This window comes from Pseudonaja textilis, chromosome 1, assembly GCF_049901715.1.
Source record: "Pseudonaja textilis isolate UNSWEBS1 chromosome 1, rPseTex1.2, whole genome shotgun sequence".
Classification (NCBI taxonomy): Eukaryota; Metazoa; Chordata; class Lepidosauria; order Squamata; family Elapidae; genus Pseudonaja; species Pseudonaja textilis.
Genome location: NC_141990.1, coordinates 280174689 through 280197666, shown reverse-complemented (window position 1 = coordinate 280197666; position 22978 = coordinate 280174689). Strand labels below are relative to the sequence as shown.

General features: G+C 34.6%; 1 protein-coding gene across 7 annotated transcripts in view; it reads left to right on the top strand.

Annotated features, from left to right (window-relative positions):
* HEATR5A (HEAT repeat containing 5A) overlaps positions 1 to 22978 on the top strand; it is a 71794-nt gene that overhangs the window by 30767 nt on the left and 18049 nt on the right. For 5 of the 7 annotated variants that reach the window (XM_087921865.1, XM_026710849.2, XM_087921867.1 and 2 more), the window contains 12 exons: positions 31 to 206; positions 1082 to 1187; positions 2712 to 2902; positions 4385 to 4544; positions 5342 to 5531; positions 7247 to 7416; positions 10360 to 10386; positions 17983 to 18121; positions 19834 to 20013; positions 20646 to 20885; positions 22331 to 22512; positions 22847 to 22915. In XM_087921865.1, coding sequence (XP_087777991.1) covers positions 31 to 206; positions 1082 to 1187; positions 2712 to 2902; positions 4385 to 4544; positions 5342 to 5531; positions 7247 to 7416; positions 10360 to 10386; positions 17983 to 18121; positions 19834 to 20013; positions 20646 to 20885; positions 22331 to 22512; positions 22847 to 22915 — 1830 coding nt within the window. The remainder of the gene's footprint in view (positions 1 to 30; positions 207 to 1081; positions 1188 to 2711; positions 2903 to 4384; positions 4545 to 5341; positions 5532 to 7246; positions 7417 to 10359; positions 10387 to 17982; positions 18122 to 19833; positions 20014 to 20645; positions 20886 to 22330; positions 22513 to 22846; positions 22916 to 22978) is intronic. The other 2 variants (XM_087921868.1, XM_026710859.2) reach the window with 1 other exon arrangement.

The following is a 22978-nucleotide window of genomic DNA, read 5'->3' as shown; positions in this document are numbered from 1 at the left end:
ATGACAACTGCATTTCTTCTGTCTTTGCAGGTATTCTTAGTTAACAACACAGCTGGGGGAAGCTTGGAGTTTGACCCATTTGCAATCTATGAGAAGGCTGCACACGGAGATTCAGTGCCTAAGCCTTTGCCTCCAACTTCATCCATTGTCAGTGCAGCAACCCGTCTCTTTGGAGTGATATTTTCACAAGTAACAGAGACCCAAAGGTAAAGAGAAAGATGAGATTTCAGTTTCAGATTAATTACTCATGGGAAATACATTATTTTTTTCAAAAACATGCAATTTATCTAAACATTCTTTTTGCCTTATGAACTAAACCATAATAAGAATTGTCTGTTTTAATTTATATACAAAGTACATATGTACGTATGTATGTATATAGATATGTATGTACATATGTATATATATACATATTACAGGGCCAACGGTTTCCCTCTGATTAGTATAACAGTGTGACGAATGTTAGATGACTATAATTATGCAGTTAAGCAAGCTCATTGGACAGTCAGTACTGGAGTTGTATAAAACAATGTCATAGACCTGCACTTTTTATATGAATTGATTTTATTGTATTATATTTGCAAAGATTGGAATATGAATCTGAAAAGTGCTGTATTGTGTTTATTGTGTAGATCTTTTTAAGAACTCTGAATTCAGATATTATTATTCTCATTTGGTAGATGAGATTGTTAGAAAAAACTTCGTTTATATTCCACATAAATATGATTTGAAATAAATTGTAGATGCAACTTTATTAACTTGTGTGTGTGTGTGTATCTATTTTATTAGAAAGTTCTGACATATTTCCCTGAATTAGGAATATAAGAAATACACTGAAATATACTGAAATATACTGTATGCTTGCCACAGTCGTTGTCTGGATGTTTTTAAGAGGCAGCTACAGCCTTGACAAAGAAATATAGGCAAATATTAAGAGAGAATTTGATTAACTAAGAAATAAACATCTTGTTGAGCCATATTATATAGACTTTACAGCATATGACAACAGAAGCCTCTCCAGTATATGAAATGGGAAAAAGGCTCATTATTCCATTTCCTTTTGACTTCGTATGCGTTTAAGGCTACAAGTGCTGGAACAATTATTGGCATCCATAAAGCAAACCAAAGGATCACGGCAGCAGATAATACAGCAAAATATTATATCAGCAATTTGCAGTGCCCTAAAGGTAAGAGTCACCCTTCTGTTTATTATGAAAGTCAGTGATATCCATTATAATCATTTAAGGGGAGTCTTGTTTTCTTCGAAATTACTTCTTGTCTATCTAGTATTGAAAAATGTACTTTAAAAAATAAATAGAAGAATTCAACTGCTATTATATCTTGTGCTTCCAAAGTTGAGTTGATTGAATGCCATCTATAGCTAGATGCTATCTGTTTCATTTTGCAAAGTATTTATTTCCATACCTACCACTAATGCTTGTTTGCTTTTCAAATAAAAGGTAAACCACCCTGTATGGCTTAGCATTATAAATGAATGCAGTCTTGGTTTAATATAGCATGCATAAAACACATATCAAGAATCAATCCATTTTCTTCTCATCTAAAAACTTCATTAAAATTTTAAGGTCATCTGAGAGAAGTTCTAAGTATTGTTTCAACAGACTACTATATATTAAATAACTTAAACTTGCCTTGCTTTGATGTTAAACAAAGTCTTCACAATGTGTTCCTTTAGATCAGGGGTCTTCAAACTTGACAGCTTTAAGACTTGTGGACTTCAACTCCCAGAATTCCTCCTCCAGTCATGTTAGCTCAGGAATTCCGGGAGTTGAAGTCCACAAGTCTTAAACTTGCCAAGTTTGAAGACCTTTGCTTTAGATGATATAATAAAGTACTATTCCTTTTCATTAATGACACAAACTTCTGAAAACCTTTTAATATAAGAGGGAATGAGGGCAATATCCATGTTCACAGATTCACTATGGCTCTTTCATGCTCAATGTTTTATGCTAAATAATATTCAGTATAAATTTAATGTAGCATTCAAAGCTTTAAGAATTCTTACCTTGCAGTTCTATTCTCTGTTATTATATAATATACATAATATTAGCAGAATTGTGTGGGCCTTGGATCCCAAGGATAAAAAGGTGACTGTACATTTCAATAAATAGCATAATACTGATGTAGAATAGCCATTAGTTGAATTATAATGGAGAAATCTGAAATAATAGAGGATATCACTTTGTTTTATGCTTTAGAAAGCCTAAAAAAGGGAACATTCATGTATCTGTAGATATTTTAGATTGTGAAATAATTTGGCATCTAGAATCAAGAGGAAATTATAACCTGCCTATAATTTTATCTTCCCAGAGGTAACTGAAGAATTAATTTTCCTTTAGCTTTAAAATGTTTATGCACATATTGTTACTTATTAGGGATCTCCCTCTAGAGTTCTGTAGAAAACAGTAGTAGTTTTAGATGTTCTTTTAAAATCTTCCCAAAATAGATTTTATTTTGAATCTACTATGTAATGTATACTGATTTCTTTAAACGGTTTTATGGCTTTTTGTAATGTTTATGCTTTTAAAGTTGATGAGAGCTGCTCTAAGAGGATTTGTTCTTGGGCAGGATACAAATATAACAAGTATATTGATTTTCATTTCCTCTCCTATTTACATGTCTATTGAAAGAAGGAAAATATTTACTGTTAAGTAATGTGATGTTGTTTATAAACTCTTCTTTATATCTAGCACTTGGCTAGCCATAAGGGAAATTTAGGTTATGAAGAAATCCAAAGCTGTATTTTGAGCTTGATCCTAAGTGCCTTGGAAAGTAGCAGTCCACTTCTAAGATGTTCTGCTGCTGAAGCCCTAGCCAGACTCGCACAGGTGGTAGCTGATAATACCTTCACTGCTGGATTGGCACAAATTAGCTTTGACAAGTAAGCAATTTCTCATAATATGGTTTTATTGCATTGATTCAAAAATAGGCACCCCTTTGGGCCCATCCCTGAATGGATTTTTTTTTAATTTATAAAAAGGAAAGTATTTGAGGAGCGGAGGCAGAAAAGTAAATACCTAGTATAGTGTGTCTCAACCTTGGCAACTTTGAGATGTGTAGACTTCCACTCCCAGAATTACACAGCCAGCACCTTTCTTTCACACACCTTGTGTGAAACATCTACAGATGTTAATTTAGTAAATATAAAGTTCTTCAGAATTCAAGTCAAAAAAACTATACATCAATCATTTAACAATTGAATTTAAATTTGTTTGAAATGAAAAATATATATCACATAATAAAATCTACAAATTATAATTACAACTGCTATAGTCTATATTAGATATGTATTATTTGCACATTTTAAGAAATAAAACATTTCTTGTATGTCTCTGAATAATACTGTATATTTTCTCCTTTGCTTTCCTGCCCCCCCCCCCTTCTAAAACACATTAGAGATTTGTTCAAGCAGCCATTAAAATTGCATCAAAAAGGGTGGTTTGTATTTCCTGGCAGCAAAATATTATGTCTGCAATAATTCTGAACACATTTATTGGGGATTACTTTGAAGATACTTATAATGGGATTTGCTTTTGAGTAAACACGAGTAAGAGCTTAGTATAATTTTACTCTTATGCATTTCAGTGATTGAAATTTAACTAATGGCATATTCATGAATGGGGGTGGTGGTACATTTTTTTAATTGGTAATTTGTGTAGAAACTATACAAAAATTTTGAAGTATTATGAATTCAGTTCGGATATTGTCAGCCCTGTTAGGTAGATCAGACCAAGAAATTAACTCCACAACATGGCTAAAACTACTTTCATTGAGATTAACTATAATAACAAAATCTTGCAAATATAATTCTGTTGTACTTCCTGCCCTTCTTCCGCTTCAGTAAATTAGGAAGATTTTCATTTGGGCTGCTTACAAATGTTGTTTGTTGTGGGCTTGAAATATGTTTTACTATTGACCTATTGATGGACCTTGCATATTTTTGTCAAGTTTATCATCCTCACTCTACAGATATCCTGGCTGTATAAACCAAGACAGTGATAAGAACTCTAGCTGCCAAAATTCAATAGGCTACCCTCCTCTTGAGAACTTCAGAGTTATTACTTTTGTGTGATTGTTATTGTTATTGATGATGATGATATGAATATGGTCCCATTGTTCTCCCTTTCCTCCTTTAAGGCCTAAAAATTAAATAGTGATTTTGCAATATCTTTCTAAGGTTGGTGTCTTCAAGAATATGCTAGCACTACAGTTCTTAGCATCCTGTTAAAGCTTTATTATTCTAACACACTTAGAGGGCATTGGATATGAGAAAAACGCTGGTTAATAAGTTTTCTGTAGACTTAATACTAGACTTCATAATTACAATTATTTTATTTTAATCAAATTTCCTTACAATTCTTAGGCTAAAATCTGCAAGAGATGCGATATCAAGAATAGGACATTCTTTGGCTCTGGGCTCTCTTTATAAGTATACGGGAGGAATAAGTTCCGGTCATCATCTTACTGCATGTGTTGGAATACTTTCTACTTTATCTCAGGATAACACTTCACCTGAAGTACAGGTATGTATTGTAGATGGTGATGATGATGATGATGATGATGACAAGTTTCTAAGAGAAAAGAAGCCCTACACACATACACAACATTCACTCACTCACACACACTATTCCTGTTTTATGGAATGAAAATTAACATTTATGTTGTCTTATTAAAAATACATTGCAAAATATTATTTGAATTTTTAACACATGTTTGTTGTTCTGGTACTTATTGGTTGCATAAAGCCTAATCATGAGTGATAGCAGAATTGATAGCAGAAAGATTAACCGTGAATGAAAAACAAGGAAGGAACTTTAAACCGGTGTCAGATCTGACACCGGTTTAAAGTTCCTTCCTTGTTTTTCCTTCTTTTTATTCACCTCTTCCGCAACAGGGAGAGAAGAAATACAGCATGTGCTAGAAATTTGAATTTCAGATAATTAAGAACAGTATTCCCTGAGTTTATAGTGACACAATTGCTACTGTGACAGACACATCCATTCTCTTGTCTCCCACATGTATACTGCTGCCAACTTAGGTAAGTGTGAGTACACTGAAGGAAGATGATATATGCAGAATAGAGCTCCCAAAAGATTGGACAACCATGGTCTAGATGGCTTTATTCTGTATATGTATTTTACATGTTGTATTGTGTTGTTGGCATAATATTCCTCCCCATTTCATTAAATGCTTTTATTTTACACCTAACTTTGATTTTCATCATACTTAGCAAATTATTTCCCATTTACTTTCATGCCCATTACACACATTTTGTGCCTGTGCCTGTGTGTGACAACACTACATTTTTGGTATTTTACAGATGTGGGCACTGCATTCTCTGTCACTGATTATTGATTCTGCTGGTCCTTTATATCATGTGCATGTGGAACCTACCCTCTCTCTTGTTCTTATGTTGTTGTTGACTGTGCCTCCTGCTTATACTGAAGTCCATCAAAGCCTTGGTCGCTGTTTAAATGCACTTATAGCCACTTTGGGTCCTGAGTTGCAAGGTATGCATACATTTCTGACAAATGATACTTAGGAGGTAAGATAATAATCATTGAGTTAATTTGCTACCAAAATAAGCATGGGAAACCATGACAAAAGCTTTAGAGTATTTGTATTTTTACAAAGTCATGCACAATCTTATTTGACTTCCACCTGAGTTGTGATTTATACACACTTTTATCTGAGAATTTGAAATAAAGTAATGCTCTTTTTTCCTCCTTCGTAGAGAAACTTCTAGTATTCAATAGTTATTGACAAATTATAATTAAGAGAGTAGAGAATAAAAATATTTAAATATTTTTAATATTTAAATATTTAATTTTTAACAAAAGCTAATGCAATCCTAAATTGCACTTACAGAGGGATACAATCAAGATCAAGTGAGGTACTAATACCACTCTATAAAGCCTTAGTAAGACCACATCTAGAGTATTGTATCCAGTTTTGGTCACCACATTATAAAAAAGATGTTGAGACTCTGAAATGCAGAGAAGAGCAACCAGGATGATTAGGGGACTGGAGACTAAGGCATATGAAGAACAGTTACAGGAACTGGGCTTGGCTAGTCTAGTGAAGAGAAGGACCAGGGGAGACATGATAGCAGTCTCCCAATATTTGAGGAGCTACCACAGAGAGGAAAGGGTCAAACTGTTTTCTAAAGCTCCTGTAGGCCAGACAAGGAATAATGGATGGAAACTGAACGAGGAGAGATTTAACCTGGAAATAAAGAGAAACTTCCTGACAGTGAGAACAATCAACCAATGGAACATCTTATCCTCAGAAGTTGTGGGAACGCCATCACTTGAGACCTTCCAGAAGAGATTTGTCAGAAATGGTGTAGGGTCTCCCGCTTGGAGAAATATGTTTCTACATGGTGGAATCGTTTGCTGCTCTCTGAGCTTGGTTGTTTGCTTTCAGACATTCATTATCCATCTAGGTAACATCATCAGTTTTAGTCAATGTGGCATTTACTCCTTGTTTAAATATAGTAGCTTTTGCCCAGCCATGTTGGTTGAGAGTATGGGTTTTCTCCTTGGTAGTTTCTTGATTAGGGTGTTGTTTTCTGCTTGTTTGCCTGATGTTAACATTGCCTGATGTTGAATGCTTGGAGAGCATGTGTTCTGGTCTTTTTGTTGCCTTCTTAGCTTTTTATTGTCTCTTTTGAATGCTGTGTAAATGTGGTTTATCTTTATGTGTCTAATGATGGCTGATTTGTCTGAGTGCCAAGTTTTCAGGAATTCCCTAGCATTTTTGGACCTAGAATACTATCAGTTTCCCAGTTGAAACTATGATTGATTCTGCCAATGTGCTGTGAAATTACAGAGTTATTGTCACATGTTTTGATTGCTAGTTGGTATTCATGAATGTGCTGTGGTTTACTTAAGAGCTATTCACTAGCACTAATGATATTACCCTGTTGGGTAATGAGGTGTCTGCAAGCAAACACCAAGTTCAGGGAGCACCAAGGAGCCCACAGTTCACTCCTTAACTACATATATTCCCTTCTTTTGATATCCTTCTATGTAATAGAGATTCTGTGGAAATAAGTGTATATTTTTAGTAAAGCATGACCTAAGTAGATTTTAAAAACAGATGTTAATAATTTGAGAAACGTCTTTATTGTAGTTTGGTTTTTTATTGTTTTGAAATGTTCTTCGGCTGATGAAGAAAGTGATAAAAGGAGCAACATATTTCCCCTTTTTTGCCTTATGTGTAGGCAGCAGTGCTGCAGTCGTAGCCTTAAGGGCATCCTGTCTCCTTGGCTGCACAGTGATGCAGGAAAATCCTGACTGCCTCATCCAGGCTCAAGCTATCTCTTGCCTTCAGCAGCTTCACATGTTTGCTCCTCATCATGTAAACCTGTCGAGTCTTGTCAAGTGCCTTTGTGTAAGTATATAATTACACAACTATACGACTATGTAGCTATATAGCTATGTTACACATATTTTTTCAGAGTAACTTGCAACTTTAGAATCAGAATGTTCAAATTAGTGTTTCCAAGAAGAGCAGTTTGTGTACCAAATTCAGCAGAATATTTTGAAATAATACAATCCATTGCTTTCAGAAATGTGAATATAAACTTTATATTAGCCATTAGTCTCATGATTGACTTTAGCACAATATCACAAAATGACCCTCTACTTTACACGTGTCTATAGTGTGGTATGTGTATGTATGTATGTATGTGTGTGCATGCACGTAAAACATATATGAGACTTGTTTCCTAGTTTAATGAACCAAATTCAGTGCATTGAGGAGGAAGGTAGGGGGAGCGTGGAAAGTATTTTGAGAGAGAAGGAATATATTCCATAGGAAAATGTCTCTTTCCTGTTTGCCTAAAGACAGGGGTAGGCTATAACAGGTCAGCTAGTTTTGGTAGAAGTAGAACAAATGAAAGAAAATGCGCCTAGCAGGATTATTATTTTCTGTTGGTAAAAAAACAGGAAGTTAGTTACTTGACTGAACTGCTAAATGACTAGGAACATTCATTTCTTTGCAGTTTCCTTCTCCTCATCTCTCTCTCACACACACACATACATGCACACCAGAGGTGGTATTCAGCAGGTTCTGACCAGTTCTGGACAACTGGTAGTGGAAATTTTGAGTAGTTCGGAGAACCGACAAATATCACCTCTGACTGGCTCTGCCCCTATCTATTCTTTGCCTCCTGAGTCCCAGCTGATCGGCTGGATCTTCTTTTGTTTCCCTGCATAGGAGAATGGAGCTGGAAAGCAGGTTAGTGGGATGGGCAGGGAATGGGATTTTGCATTATGCTTCCCCTGTCACGCCCACCAAGCCATGCCCACAGAACCAGTAGTAAAAAAAATGAATCCTAGCACTGATGCACACACACATAAACACACTGTGCACATACACAAACACAGTCATACACATATCCATAAGTGCAATGGGAAGAAGAGAAAGCCACTTTTCAGTGACTCATTACGAACTCTTTGAAGCAGTTCCTCTCCACCAAGCAGTTCATGAATTTCACTTAGGCACACCTCTTAAAGTTGGTGAAATGCTCTTTTTCACTTCCACACCTTGAATTAATTTAAGCAAAGGCAAAGGACATTTTATAGGAAAAAAAAAAACAGGATCAAGAATTGTGTCTTTTTCACTGAAGTTCAGATATCTTTTAAGAAAGTACATTCTCTAAATAGAAATTGTCAGACGTGGGATATTTTTTAATGTTTTAATTATTTATTTATTTGATCTTGCTTTCATTATTTTTACAAATAACTTCAAGTGGTGAACATATCTAACATACCTTACTTCCCCTATTTCCCATGTGAGGTGAGTTGGGCTGAAAGAGAATGACTTTGGCCCAGAGTCACCCAGCTGGCTTATATGGCTAAGTCTTGCTTTAAAGACCTGACGCCTTTAACCATTCGACCAAAGCAGCTTAATACCTGATAAATTTTTGATTATGACGAAAATTAATTCCATGAAATTGAATAATTATAATTCAGCAAAACAGCCCCCCTGTGAAGGTTTTTGAGGAGGTGGCAGGGATTAGGTATGGTGAAATATAAATTATTAACAGATTTAAGTATGGGAGACAAAACATTCACTCACTCATTTCTTTAAAAGGGTGTTTTGATATCTAATATGCATTTGTTTTTTATACAAAAAGTTGGGCTGTATGGATAGCAGAAGGAAAATATTATCAGGTGTTGATACATCTATGGGGGAATATAAGGGAATGGATGCTCTTCAAAGAGGTTTGAAAATAATACAGGTAGCCCTTGACCTATGACCACAATTGAGCCCAAAATTTATGTTGCAAAGTGAGATGGCTGTTAAGTGAGTTTTGCCCCATTTCATGATCTTTCTTGCACTGTTGTTAAGTGAATCACTGCAGTTAGTAACTGCAATTAGTGACACAGTTGTTAAGTGAATCTGGTTTTCCCCTTGACTTCGCTCGTGAAAAGGTTGCAAAAAGGAATCACGTTACCCGGGGTGATTTATGATGCAATCATCATAAATACGAGTCATTTGCCAAGTGTCTGAATTTTGATCATGTGATCATGGGATGCTGCAAGAGTAGTAAGTGTGAAAAATGATCATACGTCACTTTTTTCATTGCTGTTGTAACTTTGACCTGTCACTAAACAGATGGTCGTAAATCAAGGACTACCTGTATTGCCTATGCTAGCATGGAGTCCAGTAGTGACTACTTTTGCCATATCTGCCATTTAAAAATTGATATTCTGAGTATCAAACTGAAATTAGTGTTTCTTGAGCTATGAACTAATTCTGAAGCTAAATAATATTAAAGAAAAAAATTCTAGTAGTGATTTTAAAATAGCCTTTGGAAAGGTAATCATCATACTTCTCTACTAAACTTCATGAGGATGAGGCTATTTGTTTAGCTCTGGTTTTGGTTGTGAAAAGGTATAACAGTCAGTATTAAATACTTTTGAATGTATTATCCAACATTACAAATATAAATTACAGTATATTATTTCCACCTGGCTCTAACTTTGCCACTGCTGATGCAAAATTGGCTCTTTTAGATCTGAGGCCAATGAATTTTCATCATAGAGTGATTTACATTATTAATATAATGTAATAAAAGAACATATAGCTAGTTTCCAGTATGTTTTTAAATTAGTACGTAATATTTGGCTTTGAACAACTATTATAATAGCATTCTTGATTTTAAATAACATATTAAATAATGAAACAATAATAAGCAAATATTTTATTACTGCATTATTGTAATAAAGTGGTGCAGTGAAATTATTTTGTATTGTCGAAGTAAGGATCACTGGATTCTAATATCTAGCTTTTATCATGACTGGATTATTATTTGTTTTTGTGCAGGAGATCTTGTTGGAAAATTCTGTGTTGGTAGGTCTTTGTGCATTGTTAACACATCAGCAATTTTCAGTCTCTCTGTGTGTGTACATTTTAATTTCTTCCTTTGTTTCTATAGTTAACCATTAATGAAAAACAACATATTTTTAGCATGTTGGGTGATGTGTTGTTTGAGCTGAACTAAATTCTCTCTTAACATCTTTTTACTGTAACTGGCATTCAAACTGTGTGTAATTTATTTTTGCATTATTTTAACATAGCGTATTAAATGCAAAAGGAGTGAGTTTCAATTGTCTGTCTGTGTGTATAATTTGTATTGCTTGCTTTTTCTGTGTTGGTTTTTTTTGTTGCTTTTTTTCCTTTTTTGTTTTTAAATATGAAGAATGAAATAAATTGGAAATGTGCATTTTGCATTGTCTTGCAGTTGAGCTTTATTTGTTCTGGCTTTTTCATGTAAAAGCAGAAGAATCTTTTCAAAAAGCATGCCTAAATCTCAAGACAGTGAAACATCAGCTTGATTATATGTATAAAATATTTATTTGTGTATTTAAATTGTTAATGTTGAGCATATCGGTATAGGTTAGTTTTTTTAGAAATATGAGAACGTATTTTTGTACCTATTAAGCAACTTCTTTACATACACATTAGGGTACATGTAACAGAATATAGATAATCAAATCATATTTCATTTGATTATCAAATTGTGATTCTGCTATAGTTGCTCTTGAGGTCTGTTCTTAACTTCTTTTGCCTCTCTTTCACAGTAATGATTTTTTCAATAATCATCACTGGTTGTTATTGTCTATTGTCCAACTTTTGCATGAGACACCCACCTTAAAGTTATTCATTTTTGACACATGCACATCAAAAAGAAAACTAACAGCAATAGTTTTCTATTCATTGGTTGTTTTCCCAATTATCATTTTCAGCACCTAGATTCAATCCTGAAAAGTGGTCATTTAATATTGTTTAGATAGAAAATAGAGTTACACAAGAGTGTTCCTTAGGATTTATCATATAATTGTCAGTTCTCAGTAGCAGTCTTTGTTATAAAATACACTACCGCAAACACACACACCATAGATATACCTGGCCCCTTCTTTTCTGGCATTTCAAAAATGATTGGAAACTGTAGTATTACATCAGGGCTCTGGCCCATTATGAGGACTTGTGGGGGAATCCTCTGATGTTACATTATGATCTGGTATGCAGCTTAAAACATTTTAAGTTCAAGTGACATATAAATGCTATTGAAGAAATAAAAAAATAAGAATAGCATTAGCGCATTTAAATTAATTAAATAAAATAATTCATTTCAATAAATTATTTGATAAATGCTGAAAATAATGTTAACACAACAACATTAGGCAGCCTATTCTAAAAGCAATGTTTTTGTTGTCCTGCGATGTATTTTGATACATACTGTATCCCTGTTTGGTTTTTTTTTCTTTTTGACACCAATTATAAATGTCCTAATGAATTATGTATTAAAGTAAAACTTGTTTAATAGTTAAGAAGGTGTTTATTAAATTTGAACATTCATTAGCTCAAAAGTTTACCATATGAGGGCAAAATACACACACTTGTACATGAAAAAAGCCAACTGCAATTAATGTTACTTATTCAAGCATTTAGTAGTACATGAGAAAACTAACTACACCGTGCTTAGCTTTATTTTTTTGCACATTTTTAGATATGTATAACATTTATTGGAAGAAAGGAACCTTTTAATTTTAATTTATTCTTAGAGGCATGTTGCTTCTCTGTGATTATCTCCTAATGAGTGTGTAAATAGGTGTAATGAGATGGAACTTCCAAGTTCAGAGGAGAAATAAGTAAAAGGTAGCATCAAAACAAGCCCTAAAAACCAATACAGTAACCTGATGTTATGGTTTGATGTTGTCTCCCCAGCTACAAAACTCTTCCCTTTTTGCCAGCCATAGCTTCTGCTGCTATCTTGCTTTGGATTCTATAATTGCCTTCAGTCACTCCTGACCATTGCAAGACATCATTCTCTGCTGCTTGCTTTTCATTAGCTTTCTGTATTTGGTAATCACTAATTTCAGATTCAGAGTCTTCAGATCTGCATCCATACAGTAAAGCAGGGTTTTGTCCCCAACTATTTAAAAATGTAATGTTGATTTTTTTTCTAAGCTGTAGTTGAAGGTTGATGACTTTAAGTATAAATTTTTAAGATTTGGGTTGGGTATGCAGTCTTCATGTGTCTTGATCACTTTCATGCTCTAATATCACCTTTCCCAAAAAAATCTCTCCCTAGTGATTAGTCTCGGATGATTAATGTATTTGGGAGCAAAAATAGGCATTTTTATTTTTCAACAATTGTGCATATTTTAAATGCAGAATTTTCAATATCTCATTTTAATATCTTCTGGCGCATAAGGACTGAAGAACAGTGTTGGAAAATGGCAACATAATTATGACTTTTTAAATTTATGTTAAATCATTGACTGTTGATGCCCAACATCTTGCAATACTCTTGGACAACACAGCTGTTCATCTACAATTGATAGTTGTGAAATCACCCCACCTTTCATACATATACAGGGAGTCTTCAATTACAGCTTTTTATTTAGTGACCCTTCAAAGTTTCAACAGCACTGAAAAAAATGACTTATGACTGTTTTTCACACTTTACGACCACTGCAGCATTGGTCGTGATAAAAATTCGAACACTTGGCAACTGGTTCATATTTTTGACAGCTGTGGTGTCCCAAAGTCATGTGATCACTTTTTGCATTCTTCTGACAAAGACATTGGGGAAGCCAGTCACTTAACTGTGTTACTAATGTAACAATTGCAGTGATTCACTTAACAACTGTGGCAAGCAAGGTCATAAAATGGGGCAAAACTCACTTAACAACTATCTTGCTTAATAACAGAAATTTTGGGCTCAATTGTGGTCATAAGCTAAGGACTACTGGTATAAGCAGATGCCTCAAGCAAACAGCATCTAAAAGAACTAAAAAAGAGAGAATTATTCTAGAACTGGAATCCACAAAGGCCATCTCAGTTTGTCATTACTGTAGCGATATTGCCAAGTTCAGGTTGCTCCTTAAATTCTAGCAGGCTCAGGTCTTAGCAGAGTATTACTGGCTGTTAATAGATCTGGCTTCCTCCAGTATGGGAAGGCCTTCCCATCCTTTTCCAAGACAGCATGACATTTCCAGGGATTTGTCCAATTAATTCTTCTCTGCCAGACACCCACAATTCACAGCACGTTTTTGGAAAGGTCTAATGTAGTATTAGATGTAAAATCTCACTTCTGCCTATCATCCACAGCTGGATGGGGGAACAGGACAAAACTTTACATTAATACTATTGTTGTTATCTAAACCACCAGCAAGTAAACTGCCTGAACTTTTTACTGGCTGAGTTTACATAGAGTAATTCAGTTCAAACCTTGAATCAGATGTTGCCCTTTTAGGCTATCTATAGCTATTTGTACCTATTAAAAATTACTTCTCAACGCAAAGCTTTACTTGCATGTTCTCGATAAATTTTTAAACTGCTCAAGCAACTCTGAAAGAACCAACCACATTATGCTAACGCCTCTTCCAAGTGTCTGTCTTCTGCTGAAACCCGCATCTGGCCTTCATCCATTTCTTCTTGGTACATAATGATCTAAGACCGGCTGCTGTGGTTTCTTCTCAGTCAATCCTGTGAACTTTTCTCCATAGCTTCTAACTGTTTTCCAGAATCCCCTAATTGCCCTGAAATATCTCCCCCACTCCACCTTGTCTTGTATCTTGCATGTTTTTGCCGTGCATGCCTCTCTCTGGGAGGAAGGTAGAATGTATTTTGGCCTCTCAGTATAGGAGGGAAAGCCTGAAATCTTTTACTTCATTAGAAGATTTATCCAAACATGTCACACTCTTTGGAGACAGAAAATTGGTAATGTCTCCACAAGTCCAAGTTGCCATCTTTCCAGTAGTTCACAGGAGGAAAGAGATTCTTTTTAGGAGAGAGCAGGAGACAGTTGTATCATTTGTAAGAGGAACAAAAGATTCCTGAGGATGAGAAAAAGTGTTCTGGAATAGGAAGGTTCTTGTTAAAACAACAACAACATGGAAATGTCCCTACTTTCTGATCTTCTTTCTTCAAAAGGAGGTTGGGGAGTGGAAGAGGTGCTTGAAAGCAACATTTCTTGTCAGCTCAGGCTAATAAAGAAATGGAGGTGCAAGGAAGGGCAGAATACTTTCTTGTTCTCTTATGACGAGAGATTTGGAGAGGAAGTATGATAAAATAGAAGGGGCGGTGTGGTAAGGTATGATATTGGTAAGGCAGGAACAAGTGGATCCCAAGGTAGAAAGACCCATCAGGTAAACTTTGTATCACCTGCTTCCCACTGTGTAAGGGCTACAACGAATAAAGTAGAGCCAATGAAGTCCATTTCAGCCCAATGCCTGGAGTTTAAAATCTGGAATGTAGATATATAAATGCTTCTGAGTTGCTTATTCTTATTTAAGACATTGTACTTCTTTTTTTTAATAAAGTTTTTTTATTTTTTACATATCTCTTCAAGTGAGCAACATGATTCCAGGTTACAACATTTATACATAGTCATAATTGCATTTCCAACTTATAATTTAATATCAAATCATTATCTATTCCACTGATCTTTGAGTTCTCACTTCATATTTCAATTCATTAATTCAATATCAAAAACATTCATCCTCACTTATATTTTGAATTCTTTATCCCCTATTATTTCCATTTTCAGCTTACCACCTATTTTATTTTATATTATTCATTATTATCTTCATTAACTTTCTCAAAGCCAGTATATAATAAACAGTCAAAAAAGAGTAAAAATAAAATAAAACTAATATTTTCAGGATCCACATGGTATATCCCCCAGTCTACAATAAATTTTATATTTATTCCAGAGATATTTATATCACCATTTCATATTTTTCTTTGTTTCCACTTAGCTAAAGTTTACCTTTAAAATTTTATTAAATTTTCATTTCCTTCCTTTTTAATCATAGTAGAGTACTCTCATTACAAATACTTTACATTCCAATATAATCCTTTCTGGTTTATCATATTCTCTATTTTCTCATATCCTTTATATAATCAATTACATTTTCTATTTTATGTCTAATATAATATGTATACACTAAAGAAAAAGAAAAAAAGAAAGAGAATTAAGTTTCCTTTTTGTTTCCATTTAGCCAAGTTTAACCTATAAAGTTTTATTAAATTTTCATCACATTTTTGGTCATAATAGCATATTTTTCCAGTTTACCATGTTCTCTGTTTTTCTAATATTATTTAGATAATCAATTATATACATACATACATACATACATACATACATACATTTATTTTCTGAGGTTTTCGCGGGTATTTGTATGTGGATCTTTGGTTATTTGGGTTTTCTCCCGCATAAAATTGGAAGTATTTTGGCTACGTTTCGACAAAGTCTCATTCGTCATCTTCAGGCTTGTGTCTTCGGCTTTGTGCTTCTCGGAGTTGGATTTGATAACAATAAAGCCCTCTTAATTTCTCTCACTCTATCTTCATTTTTCTCATATATAATTATATAATAATCTTAAGGTAATTTCCAATAAGTTTTAAACCACAAATCTCCCCAATCTATATTTCTAATAAAAAAATACCAAAGTACATTTCCATGTGATATCCCCCCTTTATAATATCTTTAACCCTTATCTCTAAATCTCCCGGCCTTATCATTTCTTGTAATTTTTTCCAGCTTTCGCTTTTCTAAATTTTTCCAGTTTTCCCTCTTTACTCCTCTTTTTTCTTCTAGTATTATTTTTATTTTCATCGGCCAATCAGTTTTTTTCCCCCACCCTTTCCTGTTCTCTCTTTTGGAATTTCTTCTTGTACAGCTTCTTCTTTTGTTTAATCTTGGGAGTATTATCCCTTTTATTTGTTACATCTATCATCAATGTCTTAGTTTTGATTCCTTTTATGTCTTTTGGCAATGTCCCTTGTTCTCTGTGCTCTTCTAAGCTGCTTTCCTCTTCCTTTAACTCCTCCTCCTTGAATTTTCTTTGTTCTTCTGCGAATTGTATTGCCATTAATTTTTCTGCCAGTGTGTCCAATAATTCCATTCTTTCTTTTAACATTCCTCTCACAGTTTGTAGTTCCGACTTGAATTCTTTGCCTGTGTCTTCCATTTTTAATCAGTTGAGTTATTCTTTATTTTATTAAAAGTCAGTCTTTTATTTTAATCCTGGCCAAAAATATCCATTTGTCTCAATTCCTCTTATTAATCCTTCTGTCTCCTTGTCAAAATCAACATCAAACAATCCCAAGGTATTATCTTCGTTTGTCCTTTTGCTGCAATCTCCCCCCTTTTTAGTGCTGCCGGGGTTCTTGTTGTAATATAGTCTTTTATTTCATTTCATTTCTCATTCACACATTTATTTTCTATGAAATCTTTAACCATTTGATTGCACTCTACATCGCTTTCCACTTTTCAAAGTTCTTTTTTCTCTTTTCAATTGTATTAATGCTAATTTTCAACCATTAGCTCTTTTAAATATAGTCAATTCCAGGCAAGTCCAGCATTCTATCCAATGCCTAATTAATGCCAGTTTCTGTATCTTATTCCAAATTTAGTCTCTAATTCCGTTGTAGTTTATAATCCAGTTTTTCATTTACTTAAAAATATTTTCCTCTTATTTTCTATTCGCCGCTGCCATACTCTTAAATGAGGGCTTTTTCTTTCTGTTTCTTGGGGTTGTCAAAAAAAAAATCCAAGTTCTTTTGTCTGGTTACATGCCGCTCATCACTTCACCGCTCCAGCACACACTTAAATACCGGAAGCTTCCCATCTTCAGGGCAGCCCTTAAAACTGCCACTGCCTTCTGTCTTCAAGGGGAGTATACCTAGTCAGAGAGGGGAGATGCTGCTCCCCTCGACCCAGCTGGTGGTTTCCCCCACTTCCCCCACCCCTCTGAGGTAGGTCCGAGATGGATCCAGTCCCGTTAGGACCCTCCAACAGGATAAGCATGGATCGAAGCCACGCACAATCGTGGTCTTTGGTCTGTCGTCAACGGAAGTGTCATTGGAAGTCCAAGACATTGTACTTCTATGCACTGAAGGTTGTAGGATACAGCTAGTCCTTGACTTACAACCAAAGTTGAGCTCCAGATTTTCATTGCTAAGCAAGGGAGTCATCAAATGAGTTCTGCCCAATTTTACAACCTTTTTTGGTCACAATTATTAAGTGAATCATGTAGTTGTTAAGCAAATCTGGTTTTCCCCCTTGATTTTAGCTGTCCTGGGATCATTTGGTTGTACAAATGAGCCCAGAACAGCACAACTGTCATAAATACATGCCAGTTTCCCCAAGCACTTGAATTTTGATCACATAACTTTGGCGATGCTGTAACAGTCATAATTATGAAAAGCGGCCATAAGTTATTTTTTTCAGTGCCATTGTAACAGTAGGGCAAGCTGTCACTAAATGAACAATTGTAAATCAAGAACTGCCTATAACTGGGAATCTTCTGCCAAATCTAATCAAAAATAAGAGTTAGAAATCTGAAGAGTTACTGTTGAGTGTGCCTCTGAATGCCAATAATAAGGATACCATCTGATTTGTTAAATTTGTTTCTTGTGTATACTTTTCAGGTAAATCTCTCTAGTTCGTATCTATTATTGAGACGTGCAGTTCTAGCTTGTTTGCATCAGCTTGTGCAGAGAGAGGCAGTTGAAGTATCTGAACATGCAGTGGCCCTCGCTAAAGAAGGTAGAGAAGACTTTACTTCAGGTAATACTGAACTCTTTAACTTTAGGATACATTTTTCCCCAGTTAGGCCATTGTAGTATTTGTATTTTTCACTCTGTATACCGAGGAACACTTTAGACCTGCTCTAAGCAACTAGCCTATAGCAGTGTTTCTTAATCTCAGCAATAATTTCAGTTATATGGACTTCATGCTGGCTGAGCAATTCTGGGGATTTAAGTCCATATATTTTAAAGTTGCTGAAACTGAAAAACACTGACACATAGGATTGAATCAATTTGTCAGAAAAGTTGAAATCCATTTGGCAACAATCTTTCTTATTTTCCTTCTCATTTCCACATTTCACTTTCCTACCAGGTTTTCCTATGAGAATCACTCAACCCAAGAATAGGTTTTGTGGCTTTTTGAGGTCCTGCAAAGAAAAGAGAGAGAGAATTCCTTGTTTCATTGATATAAAAGGTTTTACCAACAGAATCTATTGGGTTTGCCCATAGTGGGTTTTACCCATCATATAACAAACCTTTAACACTGCAGAAATGGTGATATGTTTTCTGCCCGGCATCAGAAACCCCTTTTTTAATATAAAGCAATTACGTATAATCCTCATATTATATCTTCAAACAAAGGAATGACTTGCAGAAATATATTTCTCACTTCAGGCTGCAACCTAGGCTGAAACTCTCATGATTTGTTGAAACAGCAACTATCCATGACTAAATTTCTGCTACAAAATAAATCAAAATAATGGAGTAACTATAGGAATGGGGAGTTAACTGGAAATAAACCACAGTAGCAATAATAAGGATTTATGCAACAATGCTTCATTTGGAATATGTCAGCAGTATTAATGCTGATTTGTGGCCTGATGTTTGGGTAAACAGATCAGCATAATCTTATGATTATTTTCTGAATATGTGCTTTATGTCTGTTGTGATTATCTTTGTATAGATCCCATCTAGGTGCTGAAAGAAAAATAATGTATAGACCTGGCACCAATCAAGAAAACACAACCAAATAACCTCATACAATTTTTCAATATGTCAGTTTAAGATATTGTAGTATTTCTAAACAAAGCTGAGCTTTTTTAATGGTACTAAGTCACATTTTTAAAGGGTTTTTCTTAACAATACTAGGAAAAATTGGAGTAATACATTAGCCATGTAAATAGGTACGGTTCTGTAATTCTTGAGCTGCTTTCTCCAACTGGACTTTCTTGATTTTTTTACTTTGAAAGAGTTTTCACTTTTCATCTAAGAAGTTTCTTCTGTTTATCCCAAAGGTGCTTTTTCAAGAGGCAACTGGGTTTTTTTTTTCATTGAAAAAAGCTTCTTGATGAGAAGCAAAGCATCTTCAAAGAAAAAGCCAGAAAGTTCAGTTGCCTCTTGAAAAGTACCTTTGGGACAACCATGACCTGGCTGACTAAGAATCTCCATAAACTTTCTTTAGTTTAAAACTGAAGAAGCTTCTTGGATGAGAAGCAAAACGTTCTCAAAGGGGAGGGGGGAAATAACACAAAAAAGCCCAGCTGCCTTTTGGAAAAAGCACCTTTGGGACAACTCTGACTTACAGTAAATGATTGAGAATCTCCATATACATTTAATCAGCAGCTATCTTCTAAAGGTGTATCAAAATTATTTCAGTATGTAATTTTGAAAGCTTTTAATGGCAATAATTCATTATTTGAATTGAATTGAAATGTGCTCCTCATGTTCAGTTTTTTTATCTAAAAAATGCAGGTGTTAATATAGGTGAAATAGGCCTTGAAGGAGCTTTGCTGAGTTTGTTGGACAAAGAATTGGACCCAAAACTGTGCCAAGATATCAGAGAAACTCTGACCCATATGCTTATATCAATGGCTGTTGGAAAACTCTCCTTTTGGCTGAAACTCTGCAAAGATGTTCTGGCTGCTTCTGCTGGTATGCTAATACCTTCTTTCTAGAAAGACATCACAGTATTTTCATCAAGGAAGAGAATAATGCAACCATAGAAACATAAGAGTTAGCAAAAATCTCAGGAGTCATCTATTCCAATATCCTCCTTGGTGGAGACTTTCAGATGTCTCTCAATTTATTTTGGATATAATAAATAATGTGATTCATAAAGTCACCTAATGTGGAGGATTATGAAATGGAAGAAAGAACCCCTAAATTTTTGGCCACTAGACATTTGAAATAGTGTCTGCCTTTTGCAGCCTGTATGGTTGCCAAACCTCACTCCCACCCCTTTACATGTTCCTGGTCTTATCAAGAAGACAGTGTAATGGTTCTTTTTGGTATTAGTATCTAAATATTGTTGATTTTTTTTTAATCTTAAGGCTTCCTAGTATTTTTTAGCATCAGAAGAAACAGTTGCATTGTAAGGAAGCATAGCAACTTAAATACCTTTTCCTTTCCCATTCATTTGCCTCTCCATTTCCTGCTTCCTTCCACATCTGGTTGGTTATTCACCCTGACCTTTTCATGGTTATAATTTCATTGTCATCTTGCTATTTTAACCATGTGAGCAAGCTCAGTAAACAGTTTGCTTTCCATTTTGTGTCTCAATGCAGATTTTACAGCTGTAGCTTCAGTGGATACAAGCCAAGAAGAAGAGGGTACTCAAGGAGATGATGAATTGGCATTAACTTTGGCAAAGAAGGATAAATTGCACCCATTCCCACATCCCCGATGGTCTACTAGAGTTTTTGCTGCAGAATGTGTTTGTAAAATTATCACCCAGTGTGAGAATGCAGGCGGTGCTCATTTTGACATAGCTTTAGCACAGGAAATGAAACAAAGGGACTCAAGAGGTATGTGCTGATGTTGACTTAAATATCATCTGGGAAATGTCATGGAATTCAAAGCACAGATACATTTAATTTTGATGAATAACCACTTTCCTTATAACTTTTATCACAATTGACAAGAAGTCTGTGAGCTTTTAGACCTAAATTACTACTGTTTGGCTCAATGAAACAATTCTGTGAAGCACTTCTAAAGACAAAGGATAGACTGCCCGCCTATTTTATTAAAGGTTGTAATCTTTACATTTCATGACACACTGTTTATTATTTATATATGTCTCTATCTTTGGACATATATGACAGCTCTGAACATTAGACAAATGTGAACTATATTCCCCAGAATTTTATTCCACAATAAATTGTTCATCTATAGTACGCTGAATGTAATCTGAAAATACAAGTCACAGACGTATGTACTCTACAAAAGTTTGACAATCTACAATTATAATTTTTGATTTACTGTTACAGCCAATTCTAACTTTCAGTATAGATGGGTAAGAAAACACCTTACCCTGTTGGTAAGCCTTTTATACCAATGTACAACTAGATACTTTCAGAAAACACAAAAATGTAAAATCATCCACTGGTGTTGCTTGCTAAGTGTTGCTATTTAAAACATACCATTTGTAGGATTACTAATCCCTGATCTTCCCACTTAAATGTTATCAATTTCTTTTTAGCTTTTAAATATGATTCTATATATTTTTATCATGTCTGCCCTTTCCCCCCCGTTTGCTCTGAGCTTAAAAGTCCCAGACTTTCCTTCTAGGGAATCTGATTAAGACTCCTATTTATTTTGGTTGGCCTGTTTTTACACTTTTTTTCCAGCTCAACAAAACTTCTTTGTGTTTATCAGAACAATGTGCAGTATGCCAAGGAGAATTGCATTATCAAGTTTCGTTAGAGTGTTGTTATACTATATGTTGCCTTTTTATTTCCTTTGAAAATGTTTCTAAGCATGTCCCTTCTAGCCTGAACAACACTGCTTCGCCCTGACCTTGGATCATGTCTTCAAAATCTCTTTTTTGATCAAACTCTTTATAACTCAGGGCCCATTAATATGTAAAGTTTGATTTTTTATGTCAATGTACATCACCATGCCTATATTTACAGGAATTGCATATACTTTTTTTTTGAAGCAAATTCACCCAGTTATATAGGCATACTGTGTAATGCTTTGGAATCCTATTTTCATTGCATCATAATACCTTGAACACATTAGTATGATCAATATACTTCATTATTATCCACATCTCTGTTTATAAATTAAAAAAATATTGATCTTACACCAATCTCTAGAAACTTCACCTTGAATATCTCTTCATTTTGTAGATTCTCCATTTAGTCCTACTTTTCTTTTCCTATTATACAGTAGGAAAGGAAGAGGTAATGGGCATAAATTTTTTAAAGTACCAAAGTTTAAGTTCATGTTATCCTTTCATCACATACAGGTGATTTCTTGGTATTATATTTAGCTGATTTAATTCGTATGGCTTTTATGGCTGCCACTGATCATAGCAACCAACTTCGTCTTTCTGGACTTCAGATGTTGTTAATTCTTATTCGAAAATTTGCTGCTGTAGTAGAGCCAGAATTCCCAGGTCATGTAATACTGGAGCAATACCAAGCCAATGTAAGTAAATTTTGAGAGGAGTTTGCCAAAAAAGAAAGACCAAGTTACATATTATTGCTTTTTAATATTTAAGATAACAGAAAATAATATTTCTAGTGTTTTGGAATTGGCTGTTTAATTATGTGCCATAAAATGTATGAATTTGATAAATCTAAATGTGTTTTCTTTGGATATGTACTGATAATGCTATAACAACAAATGGATGGATATTTAATAAATTAATATTTATTATTCAACAGTCTCATACAACTACTTTAAGGTTAGCTTTCTTAAAGAACAGCTATTCAGATGTTAGGCTATATATCATTTTATCAAATCTTTATCATTTTTTTAGGTTGGTGCTGCTCTTAGACCAGCCTTTACCTCAGAAACACCACCTGATGTAACAGCAAAAGCATGTCAGGCAAGTTGATTTTTTTCTCCCCACTGCTTCTAATGACCCTCACCATCCTCCTCCTCCTCCTAC